The 25,696-nt window shown below is 40.1% G+C and overlaps 3 protein-coding genes across 3 annotated transcripts; 1 reads left to right on the forward strand and 2 right to left on the reverse strand.

Annotated features, from left to right (window-relative positions):
- Positions 1-586: 586 nt before the first annotated feature.
- Positions 587-6,283, reverse strand: LOC135475666 (membrane frizzled-related protein-like). The gene is made up of 4 exons (XM_064755597.1): positions 6,196-6,283; positions 3,237-3,473; positions 1,937-2,065; positions 587-1,610 (listed from the first exon to the last, which is right to left on the reverse strand). The coding sequence occupies exons 1-4, from the start codon at positions 6,281-6,283 to the stop codon at positions 1,369-1,371; spliced, it is 696 nt and encodes a 231-aa protein (XP_064611667.1). The 3' UTR covers positions 587-1,368.
- A 3,609-nt stretch (positions 6,284-9,892) lies between these two features.
- LOC135475545 (suppressor of tumorigenicity 14 protein homolog) lies at positions 9,893-15,113 on the forward strand. The gene is made up of 4 exons (XM_064755470.1): positions 9,893-10,186; positions 12,196-12,435; positions 13,164-13,298; positions 13,812-15,113. Exons 1-4 carry the CDS (start codon positions 10,105-10,107, stop codon positions 14,075-14,077), a joined length of 723 nt encoding a protein of 240 aa, XP_064611540.1. The 5' UTR covers positions 9,893-10,104; the 3' UTR covers positions 14,078-15,113.
- Positions 15,114-19,136: 4,023 nt separating this feature from the next.
- On the reverse strand, positions 19,137-25,334 carry LOC135475667 (carboxypeptidase B-like). Its single transcript, XM_064755598.1, has 8 exons — positions 25,302-25,334; positions 24,578-24,771; positions 22,230-22,365; positions 21,499-21,609; positions 21,034-21,124; positions 20,441-20,643; positions 20,124-20,208; positions 19,137-19,442 (listed from the first exon to the last, which is right to left on the reverse strand). The coding sequence occupies exons 1-8, from the start codon at positions 25,332-25,334 to the stop codon at positions 19,255-19,257; spliced, it is 1,041 nt and encodes a 346-aa protein (XP_064611668.1). The 3' UTR covers positions 19,137-19,254.
- Positions 25,335-25,696: the final 362 nt, after the last annotated feature.

A 25,696-nucleotide genomic window follows, 5' to 3' on the forward strand; every position in this document is an offset into this window, starting at 1 on the left:
TTTTACTAAAAAAAAGGGTTAGCAAAGTTAGGATTAGGATTTTTTAAAATGTAGGAGGAAAAATTATATTTGACATGTATCAAGCTTCAACGTGAGCAGTGCAACAATAGGAATACTTTGATGTACAGGTATATATATGTCTCATCCACAGTTTGAGTGCATATAATACAAGCTTAGTAGAAACCATGAACATCACATGTGCATTGCTTAATTTATTATTTTTATTGCTTAAACTTACCAGATTTTCTGGTAAGAATTCTCTGGATTAGGATTAACAACACATGAAAATTTCCATATTGCATGTCCTTCATCGATGGAAACAGAAACTCCACGCCTTCTTTTTACTATAAAGACAGTGCAGGGGGAATATAACACCAGATCGACGACGACAGTGCAATCGCAGGCATTAGGTCACATATAACCATTAAAATCCAGTTTCTTGTCTGTTTGCCTCCGTTAAGTTTATTCTCACTGTTCACTTAAATTCTTAAAGAACAGCGACTTACACACCCCATAACATCATGGCTTAAGCAGGAAATGTTTGTCACACTGACTTCAGTACATGTAGTTTAGACCTGACTGGTACAGAATTACTAAAATGCTTTGTTGTCATCACATTTAATAAGCAAGTAGCGTGAAAACAATGCAAAGGGAAGCCTCCTATCTTGAGGAAAAGAGAGAAAGAAACCTGAGTTGAAAAACCTGAGTAGCTGCAATGTACACATTGAAGGGAAGTTACCTGAGTAACAATTCTGCTCATCCGAACAAAAAAGGTTGACCGCAGCTTTCGTCGAGTCCAGTTTAGTATTACAGTACTCTTATTATCCCCCAAAGTAGGGTCACTCTTTGGTGACGTCAGCATTCCATTCTTCAAGTTCAAAATGCGAACACTGATGAATTCACATGCGATGGTCAACGTCGTAGGCAAGAAAATGCTCAGTCCGTTACGTTTTGTGGATTTTTACAGTCTTGCCGACTTTTGAATCTTTGGCTTGTGCATAAAACGAAATGGTCCTGTGTAATTGGGCGTTCCCACTTCAAGTAGGTATGGGAAACCCTATCCAAAACACTAAAGGCTTGGAAGTTCTTCCTCGATTTGGTATGAAGCACTTTGATGGCACTTTTCCAGAGCAAGTCATTCTGTTAAATCCCATTGGTACATGTGAGACTGCATCCAAACCATTCAGCTCAACATTATTTGGAAAAAGGTATGGGAATGGTAATTTTGAAAGTTTACTGAAAATGGTCGATCTCCGGGCTTAATAAATGTTTGATAACCAAATATATGCATGTCTTCTACAATGTAATATGTTGCAACTGTTAAAAATCAAACACTTGACATGTGACTCCGGACAAAGGCTGGTTTATCTACAGTATACGCTGGTAACCATGAATACCGCATTTCTTGAAGGCGAAGGCGTAAGCAGCGAAGATCAGCATACATAAGATGGCCAGAGATACCAAAGCCACTGCAGCGAAAAAGCCAGCGCTCAAACCACAGTTGACTGTTTCGTCGGAATTGTCACCACAGTTATTGTAACCATCACATGCTAAGGTGTCCGCTACACATCGCTTGTTGTCACACTGAAATGAGCTCTCGTCGCACAAACCTGCAATGGACAAGAGTGCACGGTCATATTCCGTACATATGTGGCGGAGATCTCCTTGGCTGAGCTGCCTAACGGGTGCATGTATATACCCACGCTGTAGATGAAACAATTAATGCAGGAATTTGAGGAGACCATTTTACTTTATGCAGAAGAAATGAACCTCTAAGGAACGTCATATTTCTTCATAGGTATATTGTCTCAATCAGACTCGAAAACCCGTCCACTGAAAGGAAAATGCGAAAAAAAGTAAAAAATAAAAACCGGTTTTCTTTTAACAACATCAAAGCACATTGTACCCAAAGGAGCAGCGTGTGTTATATACGTACCTGTATAGAAGGGTGTGACGAGTATGTGGAAGTCCTCACAGTCGGCCTCTTGTCCACTTACGAACCGTGTGAGCATGCCGTTTCTGCTGGTGATGAATGTCTTCTCCGGGACACGGCGTCCACATACCACTGACAATATGGAGCAGGGTATACATGGAACTCTATTAAAGTTTGCTGCATTACACAGGTGTATTATCCTCTAGTTGGCACAGTTGGTGGGGAGGACATAACAGCGCCACCCACCACCCCCATCACCCCCACCCCACCCGTGCATCCCGGTGACCTCTTCTGTGAGGTCCACTTTGCTAAAATGTTCGCCAAAAATGTTCATACTTCATGTAATTAACAGGCAAAATGCAAGGATGGAAATATTGTGAATATTTCAGCAGCTTAGGTGCATATCAATTAGACCTACCGGTACCTTAAATATTTATTCTGATATAGTGGAATTAGTCATGTGATGAATTCCACAGGTTATATAACGCTCACAAAGAGTTTAGGTAAATGTCTAATTCATTAGGCACATATTTATTGCATGCAGTAGATTGCAATTGGTCACTTGCCTCAAATTTGAAGGATGTAGCGCCGAGCCATAATCATAAATTCAAATTTGAAAGATGTGTCGCCAAGCCATAATCATTCATTCAAATCTGAAGGGTGTGGCACCAAGCCATATTCATTCATTCAAACCTGAAGGGTGTGGCGCTAAGCCATAATTATTCATTCTAATTTGAAGGATGTGGCGCTAAGCCATAATTATCCATTCAAATTTGAAGGCTGTGGCGTTAAGCCATAATCATTCATTCAAATTTAAAGGCTGTGGCGTTAAGCCATTATTATTCATTCAAATTTGAAGGACATGGCGTTAAGCCATAACCATTCATTCAAATTTAAAGGTTGTGGCGCTAAGCCATAAATATTCATTCAAATTTGAAGGACATGGCGTTAAGCCATGCTCATTCATTCAAATTTAAAGGCTGTGGCGCTTAGCCATAATTATTCATTCAAATTTGAAGGACGTGGCGTTAAGCCATGATCATTCATTCAAATCTGAAGGCTTGTTATGTACATGTATAATGTAAAAACCACACCACAGATCCACTTTAGCAAATGGTTAACTGCATATACTCGCTACAGAGGATATGATGGCAAGTTCAGACGATGTGATTTGTCGTAACCGTAAAGAAAAGTGGAATAAAAAGATTGTAAACAAGTTACAAAATTCTCCAACAACCTTAAAACCCAGGTGTACATAAATGTACATATATGCATATAATATTCTCTATTCGGTAATCCTTACCGACCAGTGGGTTTCCGTTCTTATGCCTGTCCTTGAACAGCTCCATCCTGTCGGTGTGACAGTTTGTTGAATTGCGTATGTTGATCTTGAGGAACCGGACCATCATCTTGCGGTTGAGCTCGTTGTAAAGCACGGCCGAGCAGTCGAGGTTTGGGGCGAAGGTCAGCATTGACTTGAGCTTGAGGTGAACTGCATCCCTTACCTTCACAGACAGCCCGCAATGAGCGTCCAGGTACTCTGTAAACAGTTGGTAGGATCTTGTTTGATGTGTATACCTGCGTTTTGGTACGTGAAGAAAATATTGTCCGGAAAAAATCCTCACCACCAATGAACTTCACTGTTATTTCTGTTTCTAGACGCGTTTATTCGTTTTCATTATTAACACTAAATTAAAAAATTTAATTCTTGAAAAATTTTGAGCACTGAAATCTATAAAAATCAATAACTGCTGTAGACTGTCAATATGCAAATGTAAAATTCTTCTTCTCTAGCTCTGCTTCCTACCACCATAATGCTGCCCGTCGCAGAATAAGTGTAATATTTGAGTGCGGCGGAAAACACCAATCAAATAAATAAAATTCTTGTATATCTGTAAACAGACAACAACGTTGTAAACTAAGAAGTTTACAATTCATGAGCAATGCATAAAAGTATAAACAGAGCGCTGATCTCACGTGAAGGGTGGCTCATTTGCTTAGCGGAGCGTAATGACCCAGGAGCCTTTCACCAATGTGGGCGCTATGAGTTCGTCCAGCTCGTGCTGGCTTCCTCTCTGACCGTACGTGGGAAGGTTTCCCAGAAACCTGCGGATGGTCGTGTGTTTCTCCCGGGCTGTGCCCGGTTTCCTCCCACCATAATGCTGGCTGCTGTCGCATGAGTGAAAACATTCTTGAATATGGCGTAAAACACAAGCCAAATAAATAAATAAATCAAATCACATAAGGGAGGTGGCACGAAAACCAGTATTTCAACCAAAAAGTGTTCCAGAAGTATACATCAAACTATTGAATTTAGATTTGTAGGCCTATTCGGAATTCAATAAAATGAAATGCTTTAGCATCTGACCAAAAAGGGTTATGAGAGGAACATGGAGAAGGTAATATAAATTTTTGGCATAAATACTTACTAAACAGAACTCTGATTGGTTTATTATATACTTGCATGTACAATAGCTTTTGTATTGGGTTTATCTGTCGGGAAAATGGTGCTAATTATTACACAGCTGTTCATCATGTACATCTAGCAGATGAGAGTTTAATTTGTCAATATATATAACCTGGATAATCTATATAGAAGAAACCCAGAATGACAATGATACATGTCAAGATGTATGTCAATGCGGTTTTCACACACATTTGTTTACGAGCTGCTCGACATGAGGTAACTGACCATCTATCGTGTCTGTTTATTAATAAGCCGTGGTGTAAACCTTTTAAGAGGCAAAACGTTTTCACCACGGAGAAAATGCTTACATTCTGGACAAAACGTTTCCACGGCGAAAAAAAAAGGATTTTTGCTGGTTTTAGTTGAGTTTGTTACTTTGTGTAAAATGTTTTTGCTTCTGCGTTAATTTCAACTGCCGATAAAAGGTTTACACCACGGAGAAAACGTTTGTACCGCGGAGAAATGGTTTACACCGCGTTTCACTGTTTTTCGAAGTTTATAACTGAGTTAATAGGTCAATTTTGTCCTAAATATTTTTGTGTTTGCGTTAAATCCCTTTTCCATATACTTTAAATTCTTTGTTGGTAATAATAGTCTTTCATTAGAAAACCTTGAACGACGGTAAATCGTTAGAAATTGTTAAAACTTGCGAATGGCACTAACTCCGTAGAGAAGGGTCCATCGGCTGATGATTTTCATCTGACAGATTATCTTCATCTTGAATACATATTTTTTGTTCGGTTTCATTAATGTATCTGTCATTTTAAATATTGTACCATTGTACACTGTACATGTATCTTGAACTATTCAATCCACTTCAGGAATATTCTTAATTTATAGTATACGGATAGCTATGTACACAGGAGTCGCTCGGAATTGCCAAAAGCTCAAAGGATGCATGAAAAGGTACTAATAATAAAACAAAGTGTATGGTTTTAAAGAAAATGAAGAACGGTATGCCAAAAATTGGGAAAAAAAATCTTTTTTGAGGCATATTTTATATTTCATAATAACCTGATTTGGGAATTTCGTAAATAACGTCATCAGAGAACATACTTGAAATGCGGGACCCGATTATGCTCCCAACAAAATTGTTTTAAGAGCTATCTGTTGATGCCACCACAGCAGGCTACTTGTTAACCGGCCTGAGAAAAAATAGTTTAAGCCATTTCCACGCCCCAAGAAGAATGAATGAATGAATGCTTGGGGTTCAACGTCGTACTTAACAATTTTTCAGTCATATAACGACCAGGAGTCATTAAGTGTGTGTACATATACTATGTCTTCCTTTGTCTGAGAGAACCCATGCCGTTGAAGTGTTGCCGCCACTGAAGTATCATGCCAAAGACACCAGATCTGACACCCCGCCGTTACACTGACACTGCGCCCACCAGTCCTGTTTCCTTGCTCTAACCTCGCAGTGCTGAGCGCCAAGCGAGGCACGCCCCACGTAGAAAGCTGAGAAGCATTTATATACTTTTATATGTTAGGCCACATCAAACAGGCCTACCACGTATTATGAGATAAAAACCAAGCGTTTGATGTATCCTTTAAGCTGCAAATTTTGCAAAAGGATCACGTAATACAATAATTATTGCTCTTGCATTTCCCTTCACGTGCTTTTTTTAGTTCAAATTGAGCGTCAAATGGAGCATACTCTGGTAGTCCAGCGAACCACTCCATCATATAACTGAGTGGTATTATTAGGTCGATTGCAAGAAACAGAGTTCTAAAATAATTTACTATACTAATGGGTAAAAATGATTAAGTAATTAATAATGTCGAAAAGCCTTACCTAAGTCCAACGTAAAAACGGGAGCCGTACAGAAGAAAGCGATCCCATGTAGGATGAGGAGGAGAACCCTGCCCCCGATGTTAACCATGTCTGTCTAACACGGGTCACGGCCCCACCCTCAATAAAGTCATAATTCGACGCTGAACACCTTTTCTCGTCGCGCAGGAAAACAGTTGTACTAGTTTGAGGTAGTTTGTGTCAATATTGATATGGCTATGCCGCTGATGATATGATTTTACGTCCTCTGGACTTTCATCTGGGGTCAGTTAACAGTATCAAGTTCTAAGTGGATCGCTGTATACTAACATGAACACAAGTACATGACCATTGCAGAGTGATTAATATGTAGGCCTACCGGTAGCCCTATATCAGTTTTATCAACAACACCAAACAAAATGTTGTTGTTGCTTTTATTAAAGGAAAAGAAAACATAAAAATGATACGAAGCTCAAATGAAGATGCGCGAAAACTTATTTGTAAATATAGTCTTTAACAGTTTTTCGATTTTTTTCTTTCCTTAGAAAAGAGTAGTTGAAAATATTGTCGTAGGCTATGGTGGGTATTTGAGACTATCTGTATCGTCTTTACATACTAATGTTCTAAATAAGGATATGATACATGTGTAATAAATTTACTTGAATGTAAATTTGTTGTTTATATCCACCTGAATTTAATCTGAATTATGATAATAGTTATGAATATATTAAAAACATAAACAGGGACTATAATCAAATTCCAGGATGAACAAATTTGTTAGCTGAAGATACCAAATTCTAATACATCTGAACTTTTCTCCACCTTTAAGAGAAAATAAAGTTATTTTAAAACATTATCAACACGCGCAAAATCAAGATTCAAAAAGAGCGTATGTAGGCTACCTGTAACATCCGGTCAGGTCGTCAATAAATAGGCTTTGGCCAAGAAGCAGTAGGCCTATAGCGTATAATTTCTACACAGCGCATCTGCCCTCCCACAAACAATTTTAAACTCATCGAATATTTTAAATGAAAAATTTTGACTATTTTTACCACATGCATACAGTCCTACACAATATGTGACTCCGTTTTATATTTCTGACTTGACAAACAGTGATATTGCCATGTCTGTTACTCCTACCTCTCAAGAACAACAACATGCGCCCTGGATAAGACTCAAAACAGCATAAATTTAGTACGGAGGAAAGCCAGGCACATGTACAATATCAAAAGCATCTATCCCAGTAAGCCTTTCTGTCATGGCAAAGTGCCGCTGTTCCAAGACGATGTTTAAAAACTGTCCGATATACGATTTGTTCCTGATTGCAAACTACAAGTACGCGCATGCGCATTTTCCCTCCATTTCCCCTCTATATTCCGGGAGCATCAATTTACGCATGTCAACATTCAATTGTCCTGTTTTACATTATAAATTTATCTGCTAAGGAAAGGTATGATAGAAGTCTTTTATATACTAAAAAGTGTGTCGAAACAGCGTGCAAACGTTAAGTCATTGTCCTACATTGTATTCCACTTGTAAACACATTAGCGTGTCATTTTCTGGACTGCAAGGGCCTAATGCATATCTAACCATTGGGCGGATCTATAAGACGCTGTTGGTCTCCAACCTGGAATGTTTTCCTTTACCCACAAAACCTGATCACCTTTATATAAGTAAAATGTTGTTAAGTTAATATCCGATAAAGGAATAAAAAGATAAAGGTATATGCTGTATGATTTGAAGTACTCCTTGACCGTGAAATCAATGATAGTTGAGGGAACGCCCCCCTTTTCAACTTACCGACATTCATAGGGAATGTTGATATTTTGCCTGAACAATCTACACAGGATGTAGGCCTATAATGGAAATCTTTAATCTATATGTCGGTCAGTCTATTTGGGACATTGTGTAAAGTGTTATAAAATCACCAGTCATGTCAGCGTATGAAACAGCAAAATTCATGATCTACTTCGAACACACTACATGCATGATGTGGTATGTACATGTACGTAAATAATACGTTAAGACAAAGCAGCAACTTTGTGTTGACCCATAAAACTCTCTAATCACATTAGAATAGATATACCCATATATGGAACCTACCTCTGGATTTTTGCCCTCAAATGTCCCAACCGCAACATGACAAATCCTTGATGATGCAGCGAGGTGCTGCTTGAATTCAACTGTTGCTGGTTCGGCTACGACTTCAAGTCAAGAAATTCTTTTCCGTGTCTACTAAATTGCGGGATTTCGCTAGGCTGTGCCCAGCATTTTTAAACCTCAAATTTGAGCGAGGTCGTAGGCCTATAATTGAAATATCCCCTTGTAAATCGTCAAAAAAAACACACATGGTATTTAAATAAATAAACAAAATCAAAACCCACAGACCACCATAACAAGACATTAGTGCTGTTAACTCTTTAACCCGTCTTACTACTTTGATATAGGCAAACACCTGCATCACACAACGATTGGCCTTTCTCAGGAGATTCGCATGATCTCAACTAATGTCCTTTTCTTCAAACGTATACGGAATTAGAAACTTGCTCCCAGATTTATTTCCGCCATCGTTTACTGATACCGAGCTGTTTACTCTTTTTATGATCATGAAAATAGGTCTGGAGTGTCTGCCTCGAAGTCGGGAGACCCCGGGAGTAAACCGGGGTCGGCTTTGAAAATGGTACTTATTACTGCCTCGCTTGGCGCTCAGCACTGAGAGGTTAGAGCAAGGAAACATGACTGGTTGGATCGGCATGACCAGTATCCATGTGTCCAGTATAATGTGAGTGGGTGGGATGTTGTATGTGGTGTCTGCGGCATGATACTTCAGTGGCGGCAGACCCATGGCGACATAGACACCCGCCCTGCCACAAAACGACACAGTATATGCACACACACACACACACACACCTAATAACTCCTCTTCGTCATATGACTGAAAAACTGTTAAGTACGAAGTTAAATCCCGAGCCCACACACATACATTCTATTTGAACAAAATACAAAACTCTACAAAAAGTTTCTGTGATGAATTTCTCAAGTCTCAAAGTTGACATGAACAATTCCCCTACAAACTCAGCATCCCTACATGTACCTCTATCCTGACTCCAGTAACGTCGACTTAAACTATATAGGTAAATAAATCTAGACAGTCATGAAAGTCAACCAAAAATCTCAGATTCTCTGCAGCAACTCTAACCAATCTTGTAAACGTCTATCTGAACAAAGCGACCACCCCACCATAAGCTCATTTCTTGTGCAATCGTTCGCCAGTCTCATGACATGCGTGCAAATCCCATCTACATCTATCTAAAGAATTTCCGCAACTAACTCAGTTTCTCTGCTGTCAACTCTATCAAGTCTCAAGAAAGTCTTTCTGAACACTCACACCCACGAAAGTCACTTAGCTCGGTAGTCTCATTTCACTGTGATTGAAACGCTCTGCTTAACGTATGTCAGATACTAATTCATACCCATTCAGGTCAAACCAACAGCAAAAAAATACCACCTCACACACATGTACAAGCCTTATTGAGCGACGATTAAGTAAGTAGGCTACCGGTACATAAGTAAACAGATCTTTGCAATCCTGGCTGATTTTGAAGTCGACTACGAGCAGTTGCTATCAGGAAGATATTGCACAAATCACGCATGTGATTTCCCCGAAGCTGTGACGTCAGCTTGCACTATCCACGTGATGTGTGCTCACCCCGGAATAGCCTACCACCAGTTATGGCATAGTGTACAGTGAATCGACGAGAACTGATGTCTTTGTGGCCGAAGACATAATACATTATACAGTTTATGTTGAGGAAAAGTAGTTAGGTTAGAACCGTTGTCTCATAAGTCTGTGGGCTGACAGCTGATTGGGCCTTTAAGTACTTAGTGACGTAAGACAATCGGTCTGGTTTTGTGCTTATTTGTGACAGAAGGATGATGGATCGATCCGGGTTGTTTCCCCTTGTTCTTTTGACAGTGTTGGCCTCCAGGATCGCCGCCTACGATTACAGCCAATGTGAGTTCAAGTGTTTTCAGCACTATAAATGTTATAATTTCCCCAGAAACACCTTGACCAAAATGACAAATGCTCCCAGAAAGCTGACTTTTTCTACTGTAACATGTCCAAAAACCATCATATGATGTCCACGATATTTTCCAGGTAATTTAGCTGGAGTATATTTACCAGCGTTCTATCACCATAAGATCATCAAATTAAGAGAAAGATCATGCCATGACTGGATAGCAATATTCATACATACATCCATCACCATTTATTTGGTATCTGTCTGACCATTATTTGTCTTATTTTTACCTAGTGCTAGGGAATTTCGCCACTTACACCACACTCCTTAAAGCGCATGCGCCGCTGTCTGTGTTCACCTACATCAGTGCGACCACTACCATTTTGTAGAAAAAACCTTGAACAACGCCGTTTTAACAGGTATCATGATGATTATGCAGAACGTGATGTCAGAAAACACAAACACTCTGCCTTAATCTTTCTTTCTAATAATATTTTATATAGTATCCATGCAATCTCTTTATCTATATTACTCACAACATGATTCTAATCATCACCTGAAACAATTTTGTCAAACAGTTCTGTGCAAGGACATCCGTGATGAGGCTAAGCGTAAAACAAGCCTACGTGAGTTGTACTGGCTCCAAAAGTCAAACTTGCCTTGTTGCGGTGGCAGTGATGAAAAGCGAGCGTGGACAGTGGTACATGCGCTGTAAGGAGTATGCAGCACACTCATCTTAAGAAATGATCAATGCGTGTACTTTGCAATACATTTGAATGGGTGTCGTATGTAGGCTAAAGGTCAGTCGGCTCAACACTTATCTGGGCACGATTTCTTCACCAAGACTTGATTACTCATGGGCCTATTATTGGGCCTACATGTACTATTAACGTTCGACAAAAGCGAACTGCGTGTATATTTTATGAGAATGATCAAACTACACTAGAGCTTTGACTCGAACCTAATACAAAAAAATCTTGGTAGAATTATGGAATTAAAATGTATCGAGGCATGTTTGAGCGAGCATTTGCTGGGTAATTACATGTAACTCCGCCCACTTCATTAGCACTTGGGCAGTAACATCGCGTTTTGGAGTCCATTTTCTGCTGACCATATAAAAACTGCAGCGCTTAACTATAGAAATCTTGTTAGATAACAGATATTTTTGAGAACAACATGAAACACCAAGTAAGTTAAAACAAATATATTTTTAACTTCACGATGTGAGAAATTGTGTTTTTTATAGGGGTTTTTTCTTGACCCTCAGGCAATCCTTACGAGGACTTGCTTCCAGTTAGGAGAAAGAGAAGGGCATATGTTTGTTGGCTCCCTGGAGTTCAGTGTCGTTTTGGAATATGATTTCTGTCATAGTACGACGTGGCTCTTTTTTCCGGCGAACTCCAGTGCCTCTTGTGAAGGCAAGAGGCTCCACAAAGCAAGAATATAAAAAAATTATAACATAGAGATTAAAACCAGGGCAGCACGATGACAGTATGATAATTGGCGAATAGTCACTCGTAACCAGTGAAATAAGGCCTCTTGACAGTTACAGAGGGATTGCCTTTTCTGTTAAGTGGAATGAAGCGATGCATCAAGGTTGTCAGATTGTATGCCGCTTGATCCAACTCTGGAATCCAAAATCTAGATCTTCGACTGGCGTGTTTTATATTTAACCTGAAAAGATAAAACACAGTTTACCAACAACTTGCAATGACAGAAAATATTCAGGTCCTGATTAATTGGTTGGTTACTTTCTTAATATTTTTCGCCCTTGATATTGGATTTTTTCTTGGATTTGAGCTGAATAACCCTCAATGAATTTTTCAGAAATACAAGTAGATCTCTAGAGACTGACGAGTAGTTTCTTTGTTTGAATTTGGTTTCAGGTCAGTCTGTTTCAACATTATGTTTGGTGTTAATATGGTTATCTGTCGAATTAACAAATGCTGTTTTCCTATTAAATTCGTGCATGCTAACCCTTATATATAACCCTTCCTTTCAGACGATCTTAGCAGCATGTGCGGTGGCGGACTACTGTTTTCTAACATGGGCGCTATCATCGTTAAACTGGACACAAGTGGACTACGTCCTAACATTAACTGTTCAGTCAGCTACTCAACGGGCAGACATCGCCGGATAACAGTGCGATTCAGTTCCATGAACCTACCCGGTAATTTTGATTGTTGGGAAAACAAAGTGGATCTGTACGACGGCAAACTCCTGCCACAAAACCGCATGACAGGTAAGACTGTACTCTTTTTCTCGTCATTTGTTTTGTGAAAAATTTACTTATACCCCAAACACAGTAAACGGCTCGCTGGAATACTGGATAGCTAGCTTAACTGATGGGACACGGATTAGGTTTCGTAACCAGAAGTCTATTTTAGACACCAACAATAACCTGAGACAGTTGTAACTACCAAGGTAATGTATGTCACTGTATATAATGCTGTTAGCTGTTAAAGTAATGTATGTCACGGTATATAATGCTGCTAGTTACCAAGGCAATGTGTGTCACAGTATATAATGCTGCTAGCTACCAAGGTAACGTGTATCACGGTATATTATGCTGTTAGCTACTAAAGTAATGTATGTCACGGTATATAATGCTGTTAGTTACCAAGGTAACGTGTGTCACAGTATATAATGCTGCTAGCTACCAAGGTAACGTGTGTCACGGTATATAATACTGTTAGCTACTAAGGTAATGTATGTAAAGGTATATAATGCTGTCCTGGTTGCAATCTTGTTAGCGTTATTATTAAAGCAAATGTACGCTTTTGTATTTTATAAATGTATTTATTCATTAATGTTCTTAGCGTTTAATGCACACAACTTTGAGCACAGAAACAATGCCTGCATTGATACGCGTAATCTGTCTTGTTTCGCTTCATGGTCCACTTTGTGTCATGTTTTACAATTTGTGACGCCAGTTAATAACATACATGTTCCTGACTCTCGTGTCTTCAGGACCAAATGGTCTGTGCGGATATGACGTGGACAGGACGTACACAACGACAGGAGAGAGAATCTACATACAGTTCCGCAGTCACGTGGGCTACGAGGGAAGAGGCTTCACCATTTACCTGACGGACTTTTATTCAAGTAATGCCACGGCTTCTTCCCTCACACCATATACTGGCATGTCAACCCATGCAAGTTTCTAAGTTTGCAGAGTTAAAAGCCACATATCACATTCGATCTGCCTAATCAGTGCTCGTTACGTGTCTGTCAGTTCTCAATTGGACACAACTTATTCTTTTTGTATTATCTTTTTCTTCATCTAACTTTTTTCGTCATCTAACCTAATCGATTTGCCCTTCAGCTAGCAGTCAAAGAGTCAAACATGGTGTCATTATACCAATAAAACAACTATGCAAATAATACCACCCCATAATCAAATCCCACATAATATATTATCATTGTTAAACAAAATGTGGGTCTGTCAGCAACCTGTGGAGGGCTGCGAGTTTCCCCAGTGCTCTGCTCGGTTTCGGCTTCGGCTTCCACCATAATGCTGGTCGCCGTCGTATGAGTGAAGTATTCTTGAGTACGCGTAAAGCACCAATCAAATGAATAAACAACTGAAGCGACTATGTATATGTGTGTTATTCGCAGATGGCCCTTGCCGTACTGGCGAGTTCCAGTGTGACAACGGATGGTGCATTGACGGGTTCTTGCGTTGTGATGGTTGGGACAATTGTGAAGACAGATCGGACGAGAGTGCGTCACGTGGGTGTGATCTGCACTACCTCTTCACCCCGTGGGTCATTGCAGTCTTGTCTCTACTGGGCCTCCTCTTTTTGGGCATTTGTCTCGCTTTGATCACTGTGGTCTCCAGGAGAGTTTCAAGAAGGAGCAGCTACACGCAGATCAAACATTAGCACTTCTTTACGCGCACTTAGCTGCATGTACCAGGCAATATATAGCATTTGTCACTACCAGACAGGTTGTATTTATCAGATTTGCTAGATGTTCTTTAGGAAGTGGATTTTTAATAACAGTATGGTGTATTGAGAAAGTGTAAACATTAATAACATTAATCCTGTGAATTAAAATTCACTTTCTAAACGACAACTACCAGTTAGACACTGTCAGTCACAGAGCATTGTTATTTCTGAACATCAGAAGAGTAATACGTGTTGGAGGTAAAGTCTACCGGTCAGCTTCTTCTTATCTTGTGGGAATATTATTTTTCCGTTGGTTGAGTGGTCTAGACGGTTGACACGTATTTTTAGCTATTTGCAAGGTGCCTCTCTGAGGTCGTTGGTTTCGAATCCGGCAGTGGTCTCAGCCAAATTTCACAATTAGATCTGTGTTATACTTACAGATAGTGTAATCCCTATTAACAATAATACCGTATATATACAGTATAATTGTTACCCACAAGCACACGCCTAACACTCTAACGAACACCAATCCAGATAGTGTTATCCCTATTAACGTTAATACTGTATATATACAGTATAATTGTTACCCACACGCACACGCCTAAAATACTAACAAACACTAATACAGATCCACAATATCATGATTTACATCTTTTTTTACATTTTTTTACTACAACACGTAGCTATTTACAAACTGTCAAAACTTAATCATCACGTAAACACAACACTTTTATTGAAACTGAAGTTGTCGTTGTTAAATTCCATGTAACTAAATTAAATGTTGTTCAGTGTATGCCTTATGTATTTAATCCCTTTCCTGCTTTACTCTCAGTTTTATTTCAGTTCCAACATTCCCATGACCTATGTTGTACCAGATGAAGTGTATGCTTATGTTAACCACTGAATTGTCAGGCCCATGCATTTCTTGTATGGGTTTTGTCAGCCCTATAAATTAATGCAATGTTTTACGGAAATTTAGGGCCTGCCAAGCCTATGAATAACTGTAATAAAGAGCGTAATTTCCGTACGGTCACACCTTATCTCATGTGTTGGTTGTATGTCTTATCTTCAGGAAGTATCAGGCTATATGAATTTGACCGTTATATCTGGGGTAAATCATACAGCTGGACCAAGACGATATAGCCTACGCATGTAGATGTACAAGTGCCACTTTTCCTTGATTGCATGAAGTAATTGAGGGATATAGCTTGAAATACTTTCTACGCTGTACGTAAAACTGGAGAAAGTTCGCAGTTTTGAAGATTTTATCAGTGTCAAATTCTGTACATATAGGCCTACATTCAGATTCATCCTATCTACGTGGGTAATCGTGTAACAGTTGCCTTCTGCAAACACTTGTTGGCCTCCTTACATGTAAACCTACAAGCATTGTAGCTCAGTCCAGTACCGTACTGTATCCGGTCGTAGCAATGGCGGATTCAAAGTGGTGGTGGGGGTGGGGTGGAGGGGGCAACGATTTTCAGGAAAAAAAATGAAAAATTCTATAGGCCTGCTGCATGGAGATGCTTCAAAATAAATTATCGGTCAGCGCTAAGTCAGTCCAGCTTTCTCTTTTTTCCCCTGTAGATTTCCCGATTTATCATCATTCACAGAATACTAACCATCTCCGTACGATTTGTCATACTAAATGGTAATAAAATGGTTAAATTAGATAAATTAAAATTAAAATTTCGTACGAGCTACAGACAGCGATGTGCGTCTATATTACTGATACCATCAACATCACTTAGGCGACCGGGGCCGTCAGTTACCCTTCATGTGCCTGTTCAGAAAGTGTGTCAGTCATCGGCTGGGATTGATGTATAAACACGAGGTCAATACATAAATGAAAGAAGAAAACATTCCTGTTACGTAGGCCAACATGCTTTTTGGCAAAAAAAAAGTGTTGCGGGCCTAGCCTACATAATAAATAATGGCAACTTCAGTGATGGAAATTAATTTCACGAAACTAAATTTCTGTGTGTGAAGTCAAACTTTAGGGGCATAGGCCTAGTAACTAGGGAAAATTATTTCTTATTGATTACAATCATTTAAATCATATTTTCTGCACACATCAAGGTCAGTAGCTGCTGCATTTCAAAGTCGTCTCAGGGGTTTCCCCGGCAGGCGGCGCTCAGAATCTGAGGTCAGCTAGGACAAAGGACGTTCCTCATTCGCTGCATTCAAGTGATACCGGTACAGAAATTTGTCAGATTGCTTTGTGCCATTCTCCTTTGGAAGTTAAATGCATGTACATGATTATCATTACATAATTATTATCTACAGTTTAATCTTCGAATGCGTGAAAAGATATTTTCATCTTTTTTTCTTATTTGTAGCGTAAGTTAATCAGCTGTTCCAGGGGTGCACACCTGGATTTTTATTAGATCCACACATGATGATGTACAAATCTTTGTCTTGGAAATCTTCCTGAGAACAACTGGATCAACTGTTCCACGGCGCTATTCTTAATCAATGCACGAGACCAAATTAATTTCAACTTTGATATTTTGTGTACAAATGTTCTGTTTAACCCACAACAACCGCTATGGATACTTATGACAATCTCAAAATTTCAGCCACCTTTTAACAGTATTCATTATAGAAAGTCGTAGCGCCTCAGCATGGATCACTAAAAAAAGTCTGACATTTTTTGGACAAATATTGGGTATGATTAATACATGCTATATAAACCTGTGGAAAATAAGAAAACAATAAAATAGAAATAAAAAAAATCATGCATTGATAGCAAACAAAGTAAAACAGCTAAGCCCAATAACACAACAGAAAAAACAAAATATATCAAAACAGAAAACAATTCTCATTTTTCAGCTGTGTGGAGCCAGTCACAACGGCACCAACTAAAAGGAGGCCATGCCATGCAGAGAATCAGTCTGAGAATCAGTCGGCTGCAAGTTGCAATAGTGGCAGTTCCGTGTGTGAAGAAAGTGTTTGTGCCAGAACCATCTTTTACCTTTCCGACGACCAAATATGGTGCAGACAACAGATCATTCCAGTATCGATGACTGACACATTATGACGGACTTACATATTCGCTTATTTAGTGAGGATGTGAGGGTGGGGCTTATTGCCTGTATTGTGTCCTCTTTTCTTCGGCTGCTTCCATGGGAAATACAGTCAACTGATCAGAGAACCATTCCCCAACTGGAAAAAGGCCACTGAAAGATATGACGAACACTTCCAGAACAAATAACATATTTCCGGAACAGAATTGTGCACTTAGGGATCACAGAGATGATGAAAAGCATGACATTGGGGATGGCAATGCTGGAAACTTTTGAGTGTTTTTTCAATACAGAATCAATGGTGGAGACAACGAATTAAAAGAACACTTTGAAAATGCCCCAAGAAAATCGAAAATTGTTGCAGATATAAAGGAGGCGGTGGGGGGCGGCGATTTTTCACCCTTTCTGCTGACGACGTTGAAGATGTGTCCAAGAGCAGTTGTCTGCGACGTTGCGCTTCGTTGATGCGTCTGACAACATTGGAGAGGACTTTGTCGGATTTCTTGATGTTAACGAAGGTACCGCAGGTGAACACCTGGCTGAGGCTCTGTTGAATTTTATATCTGATTTGGACCTTGACCGGACAAAAATGAGAGATCAGTGTTACGATGGTGCAGAAAACATGGCCGGTAAGACAAAAGGAGATGGTGCTCGAGTAAAGTCAATACCCAAAAGCATTGCCCTCCTGGTGTACAGCTCATCAGCTTAATCGGTGTGTGTGGTGCAAGCATGTACCATACCATGTATTCGAAACATGATATCGGATGTTAATGAAACTGTTAATTTCTTCGAATGGTCACCAGCAAAGCAATTCGTGCTGGAGAGGTACATTGACGAACTCCTGGATCAACAGAAGAAAACAAAACTGCAGGAGTTGTGTAGGACACAAAGGGTGGAGAGCCATGACTCACTGAAAATATTTATTGACGTTCTTCCTGCCATTGTTTTACAGGAAGTAAGTGACAGCGTTGCAGACTTCCATACTGAGCTGTATAAGAATGCCACTGAACTTTTGGAGTTGCTCGACGTTGACCCTGCCAAGCCAAGGACATGCACAAACCAAACGAAAGGAACAATATACCTGTAAAGAATGTGGGAGAATACTTCAGGAAAGCAGTCACAGTCCCTTTTCTCGACTACTTGCGTAATGAAATGGACAGTGGCTTTATAACACTTCATGGCCGGGCTGCCAGTGGTCTACAGCTGGTGCCAGCATGCATGGACTCGAAGCCACAGCACACAGACTTTGATTACTTTGCTGATGATATACCATATATTGATGCGTTTGATGCTGAGCTGCATCGGTATTTCTGGTTTCTCACACAAACAACCAAGGAGGATACCGTTGCCAAATTTGTTTAATGAAGTTTACAGGACATGGTCCCCAGGATCACTTTGTTTCTCATGGGTTTATTTTTAGTATTCTAGCAATGTTCTCTGCTTTTCCTTGAACGTAGTGATTTTACATGAATTATAAGTTAGCATGTGGGCACGGCCGAGTGGATGGAATATGAGACTTCTCACCCAAAGATCATGAGTTCGCTACCCGGGTTGGTAACAGGAAATCCCCCCCCCCCCCCCACCACCACCCAGGCTGTTCAGTGCTTATTTGTGGCCTTGGTGGCAAGATGGGTTATAACGCTTTAATACCATTAAAATGGACTTCTTTCATTAGGGGGCTGGCGGCATTATTAAATCCATGACAATCAATAAATAAGTCATTTTTTAAAAATGATTCATTCAGGGTTCTTTCAGCTTTTATTTGCAAATCAAACTCTACTCGCTTAGGGTGTGTCTTATGGTGCTTGTAACAGATAGAAAAAATTGTAGAGGGTAGGGTGAGAGATAACTATTGAACCATTTGACTTAAATATAATTTTAAAAAAAACCTTGTACGACCCTCCCCCTGCAGGAGAGGGTCAGTCTTCGTCTCCCACCTCCTGTGCGATAGACGTCTCGCTAGAAATCTGCCCCATTTCCTCCCCTGGCAGAGGCGCCTCTGGCTCCCCTACTGCGTAGGCCCGCTACTTTCGATGATGTCGTTTTATAAATGATTCACAACCGTAATGGTCATTGTCCAGATTGCACATCGTCAAGTTTGATCTGACGCTCTCCTCCTGGCAGGAAATGTCAACAATTTGCATACTACGAATATCTTATGACATATCTCGCCATTGCTATTATTCCCTGTAGAGTTTCCTCCCCTGAAGGAATGATCTGGTTGGCCGGTAGAAGAAAGCCATATTTTCCAGTGTCTCGAAGTTCAACTGTGACTGCATAGGGAATTTTCGCCACACCGTATGCCCAGTCCATTCCTGCACCACTGATAACATCTGTGACAGAACAAAGGACATACATTCTGCTGAACTTCGAAGTTTCCGTAAACAGGTGAGGCTACTTGAATGTGACAAAGGCTAAATATAGACAGTGCTTTAAGCTTATAACATAGAGGTACATTAGGTTATACATCGATCTTCATGACTATATGGACATACATAATATCCACGATGTATTTAATGAAGAGACAGAACAATATTGAAGTAAGCGTGACCATGCAGATATACTGTATCGTTTATTGAATGTAATAGCACTTTCACTGATGTTTTTAGCGTTTTTAAAATTGGAATTAAGAATGAATATAAACGTTTAAGTTAAATATTCAAAAAATACACTACAATAAAACTTCACATTACAGATAACCAACATCTTGTTTTAGGTACCGGTAAATTACATAAACTATTTTAACCCTCAGCTCCTATTACACTTCATGAAGAATATGTGATTTTGTTGGGTAAAACGGTGGATAGAGCTTTAAATGTCCCTCGCATATCTTGTAGGATACGTGTATATATACTGACATCGCTAATGACTGTACATATAAGTGAAATCCTCGGCAGAGTAGGGCTATTACATACAATTTATATAGTTTCAAGTTAGTTAATCTTAAATATGAACTTTATAATTTTAAATCACCCGAGAACACTATAAATAGTATTTTCCAGGATCATACTCACACAGTGTGAGTGCGGTTGTTCCTTGGCGATACTTTGTCCCGTGTACAGCTGTTATGGCTCTTACCGCCTCATTAGAACATAATCTCTGTCAAATAGGTAGTTGCATTAGTTCAAAACTGAGACACATCTTGAAACTACACATCAGCTAAATAGCAAATAGGTGTTTGGTATGTTTTTATGTTCTTGTTTCAGGTGCACTACAACGGTCATATGTGGTCTTTAACACCTGTATTTATATTTTTATCATACTTGTACCGCAGAAAGCATTCCACACCGAACACCACTTTCGATGCATGTGAAATACTGTCAATCATTACCTGGAAAATGAACCACCGTGGAAATGCTCGTGAGTGACCCCACGGGCTTAACCAGATCTGCAGGAAACCATGGAAATCAACATAGGCTTTAAACCGCCCAGGGACCGCAGCCAGGAAGTCTGCCACACCTTTTACCTCTGGCTCTGACGTGACACTTGGTCCACAATATATGGGCGAGCAAGGATCTTTGGATGCACCTTTTTCTGCCAAACGTGTAAACAAAGAAAAGAATGATATACGTTTACCTAATTAATAACCAACGTTATATTTGTTGAAAAAGCAGGATGCAAAATAAATATTATATTTATTATTATTTATTACCCTATAGATCATCCGGCATCATATTGGTACAGGGGTATATTCTTTGAGAAAGTTAGGTGAACCAATGGTAAATTCATCCTCCTGCCTGCATGTAGACTATTTTAGATGCGATGAGCCATGTTGTTGTTTCTCTCATGTTTAAAGTGCACAAAATCGCACATCGATATTTTTTCTTCGACAGTTTTTACAAAATAAATGGAAATTTAGTAAACATTTATCTAGACTTTAGTTTCCAAGTATTTAGTGTAAATCAAACATAGGAAAACACTAACCGCACCATTTCCAGTCCCAGTTCCTGTTAGGATCCACGCCGACACAGGTTTCGTTATTTTGTCGTGATCGGGTTTTCCTCCACAGTCGATCCTTGGAGAAGTCGGAACAAGCTCCTTACTCTAATCATTTTCAAACACTTTTACAAATAAATGATGATTTTTTCCTGAATTAACGTACACGGAAAATATGTTTCTGAATTTTTTTTTCTCTGAAGGAAAGGCCGACTGTTGCAGATATTCAAGATAACATCACCAAGTAGTTTTAATATTTCGAAGTAAGAAAAACAAGAATAATTCAAGCTAGCATGTACTTGTAAGTACATGCATAGTTTGTCATTTCAACTTCACCATGGTTTCATTTCATGCAAAACACTTGTACTTAATTGCATGAGCAAAAATGTTCGTCCCAAAATAAGACAAATGGCAGGTCAAGTATAAAGTGTAAACAACCACCTGGTACCTTACCGTTGTCCAGGTGTAGGTGTAGCCATCCACGTTAAATACCGGAAGTATCACCCATTCCATGGAGTCCACCAGCTGTGTTACAGCTGTATTATTTCCGTATTGCTCAATTAGCTGTAAAATACCAAGTCCATGACGGGAAAAACAAAACGCAGCCAAAACAGTGTTATAGTTGAATGTGGAGACGAATGAAATACCACGCCAGACCATATACTCATATTATTTACTCATCTTGTTTGTAAATTGTGCCAAGCATACAGTGGTTTCTGTTGTGGCCAAATAATATTTTGTTCACTGAGTAAGAATGATTCCACCTTAAAATGGAATTTGGTTATGGAAAAGAGCGCGCTGGAAAAGAAATAACAGTTTTGCGGCATTTATTTTGCATTTTAAAGCCAAACTGAAAAGATTTGATAAAAATCAGTGAAACTTCTAACTTTTTAATTTCAAGTCAAGATTAACAGTGTATATATATTAGACAGAGCTACATGATTTCATTTATAAAATCGCTACATTAGTGTTTACTTCCACAAAAAATATCAAGTTCAAACAAATGAAGAATGAGTTCACGGCACAGTCATCATACCACATTTAGATTAGCAGAGTTTACTTTGGCACTGCATGTATATATAATAGATAACTTTCTTGTCACCTTTTGATATCATATGCTGACACAGTACGAGGATATGCATTTGCGACATTTTCATTCATGTGCCCCAAGGAGCAATTTGTACCTGACCGGCTATGTAGATGAGAGTTGCAGGTGCTATCCACTCCCGAGCATGCATTCCAGCGCTGAGGAAAAACCCAGGTTTTCTGGAACGTCTGCTGACACCCGTTATCTGTAGGTTTACACACAGTGGCAGTAGTCTACAGTTTGTACGCACAAGTCACTGTGTTAAACATTGTGGTCAGATATTCCCAAGAAGCTAGTGCATGTACACGATAGCCAACTGTTGCTGTAAATCAACAGTTTATTAAACATTCTTACTTCAACCCATTTCAAACATTATAACCTGCCATGTATAGGCGAAGGCGTATCCTATGATTAGATCTACAGGTATATACATGGTTTTTGCTTTTCGAACGGCTCCCGATTCCACCCCTGTAATTAAATATAGATGTTGCAAACACAGGAGGCTGTATGTCGGTGAACATGAATTGTCCAGATGGTTGAAATTGTTTTCAACTTCCCCTCATAATATCTTGAGTTTCTTTGTAACAAAACAAATCAATGACTACAATAATGACTGTCTCACCACTTAACTCCCTACAGGTATATTGTAATTTTACAGGTCAAGAACAGACAGTGTGATTCGTACATCCACTGTCCCTTGCATTTCAGTATGCGTTGCGATGCAAAATACACTGTGCTGGCGGATGGGCTTGATGTGGAGTGTAACTCTGACATCGACTAGAACGAAGTGTTGGGAGAGTTACGGAGAATAACTGCTTCTAATGTGTCGAATCGACGGTAAGCATTAAATCTTCCCTGCCGTCAACCTAGTGGCCCCCATAATCAACGACATGTAACCTGTTCGGAGTCTCGCCGAACCGAAAGCAGTCCATGACAAGCGCACAAATTCTCAAAGTAAATATATTTTCAGACGCTACACTCACTGTGAGCGTAAGCCGTTTGTAAACATTAGAAACGCAGACGCTACACCCGAGTGGGTGTAGTCTCTGAAAATGTATTTATTTTGTCAATTTGTGCGGTTGTCATGGATCGTTTTTGGTTCTTCGCGTCTCAGAACAGGTTAGTTAATAGTGGGACTACTCGGTTGACATGGATTTACGCCAGGGAAGATTTAATGCGCCTGTGAAGATGTCGTAAATGTGGCTTACCGTCCATCCAACACATAAGAATCATTTATTCTCCGTAACTCTCCCTCTCTTGGTCGATTTCAGAGTTACATTCCGCAACTAGCCGATGAGTTAAAGCGCCCGCTTCTCAAATGGCAGACTCAGGTTCACTTTCAAATCGGCTCCTTACATCTTTTCTCTTCTGCCTCAGGACATTGCAAGTACTGGCACTCCAGGTCCCAGTATCTGGTATCTTCGACGTGGCGTTCTATTTATGTATAAATACACCTGAACAGGTCTGCTGCGACTAGGCGTCGAATTATTAAACGATAAGCAAACGAAGCAATTGCGCGGAGGAGGCACTCGTCTACACCATAGATACGTACTTTCATAGCCATGATGTTTCGGCCTTCGTATGATTTCGAGATGTTGAACAGAGACGCCAGATTGGGAAAGTCCGATGCCATATTTGTCATCCACTCGTTAACCTGTAAAACAGACAAGACGTTCTCAGTTGCTTGCTTCACGAAGCTCAAGGGAAACCCACTGCTTCAGGAGTGAGCTTTTTCTAGTTTCTGCGGAGTTATCTCCCCGATATATTTGATTGTTACTTTCATAATTTCATAATCACTAAGTTTTCATTCATGCCATGACGATCATGCAGTTTAATGGGTGGTCGAAACTGGAGGACCCGGCTAAAACCACCGACAATTGGAAAGTTACTGATAAACTTTCCCACAAGTGATGTACAGATATGCACGCCACATTGGTGGAAGGAAAAGTAGTCTTAACGTTAGCCTAAGCGAACAGCCACACTGGCATCTTATAGACAGCATAGTGTCACCAAGGTCCCCAAGCAGTGAGAGCGAAAGAATCTACAATAAAAGACCATGTCCAAGCCCGACGTATGATAAATAAGTATGTACCTCCCGGGTATGCTGTGCTAGACATGTGACAAGACACGGTAATAAAGAAAAGTCACTGAAACAGTAGATATAAGCCTACAAATCTATACCTCCGCAGTATTGCTTTGTATTGGCGCCTTCATTTTGTAGATGTGCAATGTTTAAATTCTGCATCTGTCCCAAAGCCCAAGGATAGAATCGAACACTACCTCTTGTAGTGTATGACATCTTCTATGAATCTATTTAAATGTATAGGACAGGCACCATAAAAATGCACTAAAATGGAGTTCTAAACCACTGAAGTCAACTACTTGTACGCAGGACTTTAAGGATAACGAACCTCATCTAGTGCATGATATCTGCCGTAATCGAACCTTGCAGCTTGAGTGTGTAAGTCCTGGTCCAGTGAGACTGGCTCGAGTTCAATGGCTCTCTGTACGTCAGCGATGGTCACTTCAGGAAGCATTCCACGCAATACCAGCTGTTTCCACGTCTCAGACCGTCGACTCGGCGGTACGCGGACTATTGCAGGTGACCCTGGGCTTCTAGCATCGCTCCAAAAGTCTAACTGAAAACAAAGCCGATATATTTATTAAAACTGCTATTAGTCTAGTGATTTTTTTGCCTTGTATTTTTCCATTTTATGTGATCCCTGTGCTATGACAGGAAGGTAAACTCATTTACGAACCTTACATCCTGATCGTAAACACGAGACACCCATTTACTAATCTAAGGCCTTGATCGCATACATAAGAGACACCCATTTAGGAACCCCATGCCCTGGTCGTAAAGTCAAAATACACATTTAAGAACCCAACCTCGTGATCGTAAACCTGATACACCTGTTTGCGAACCCGACGCCCTGATCGTATACCCGAGATACCATTTACCAACCCGACGCCCTGATCGTAAACCCGAGACACCCATTTACCAACCCGATGCCCTGATTGTAAACCCGAGACACCCATTTACTAACCCGACGCCCTGATCGTAAACCCGAGACACCCATTTACTAACCCGGCGCCCTGATCGTAAACTCGAGACACCCATTTACCACCCGACGCCCTGATCGTAAACCCGAGACACCCATTTACTAACCCGGCGCCCTGATCGTAATCCCGAGACACCCATTTACCACCCGACGCCCTGATCGTAAACCCGAGACACCCATTTACTAACCCGGCGCCCTGATCGTAAACTCGAGACACTTATTTACCAACCCGACGTCCTGGTCGTAAACCCGAAACACCCATTTACCAACCCGACGCTCTGATTGTAGACGTATGACCATCAACTTGCAAATACGACACTTTGATCCTTAACTCCAGCTCCGGAGTTCCGGAGTGAACAAAAACCTGCGCTCCCACTTACGAGTTTAAAGCTTTGATGTCTAGGTCGCAGAGTATCATTGCAATGGTTTTATGGAACCATGGAACTGGAAATGACTTGATTATTGCATAGTCTCTCTCCATCGTTCAGTGGTGATGGTTTCT

The sequence above is a fragment of the Liolophura sinensis genome, chromosome 9, assembly GCF_032854445.1.
Source record: "Liolophura sinensis isolate JHLJ2023 chromosome 9, CUHK_Ljap_v2, whole genome shotgun sequence".
NCBI lineage: Eukaryota > Metazoa > Mollusca > Polyplacophora > Chitonida > Chitonidae > Liolophura > Liolophura sinensis.

What these genes read in the sequence shown, in the direction of transcription:
- LOC135475666 (XM_064755597.1), bottom strand. Translation starts at nt 6,283, where the DNA reads ATGGTTAACATCGGGGGCAGGGTTCTCCTCCTCATCCTACATGGGATC. An exon ending in CGTTTTTACGTTGGACTTAG is followed by an intron (nt 3,474 to 6,195) that starts GTAAGGCTTTTC and finishes AACTGTTTACAG; the next exon opens with AGTACCTGGACGCTCATTGC. An exon ending in GAACGGAAACCCACTGGTCG is followed by an intron (nt 2,066 to 3,236) that starts GTAAGGATTACC and finishes CCATATTGTCAG; the next exon opens with TGGTATGTGGACGCCGTGTC.
- LOC135475545 (XM_064755470.1), top strand. Translation starts at nt 10,105, where the DNA reads ATGATGGATCGATCCGGGTTGTTTCCCCTTGTTCTTTTGACAGTGTTG. An exon ending in CGCCTACGATTACAGCCAAT is followed by an intron (nt 10,187 to 12,195) that starts GTGAGTTCAAGT and finishes CCTTCCTTTCAG; the next exon opens with ACGATCTTAGCAGCATGTGC. An exon ending in GCCACAAAACCGCATGACAG is followed by an intron (nt 12,436 to 13,163) that starts GTAAGACTGTAC and finishes TCGTGTCTTCAG; the next exon opens with GACCAAATGGTCTGTGCGGA.
- LOC135475667 (XM_064755598.1), bottom strand. Translation starts at nt 25,334, where the DNA reads ATGGGTGTCTCGGGATTACGATCAGGGCGCCGG. An exon ending in TTACACACTCAAGCTGCAAG is followed by an intron (nt 22,366 to 24,577) that starts GTTCGATTACGG and finishes TACAAACTGTAG; the next exon opens with ACTACTGCCACTGTGTGTAA. An exon ending in ACACCTACACCTGGACAACG is followed by an intron (nt 21,125 to 21,498) that starts GTAAGGTACCAG and finishes GACTTCTCCAAG; the next exon opens with GATCGACTGTGGAGGAAAAC.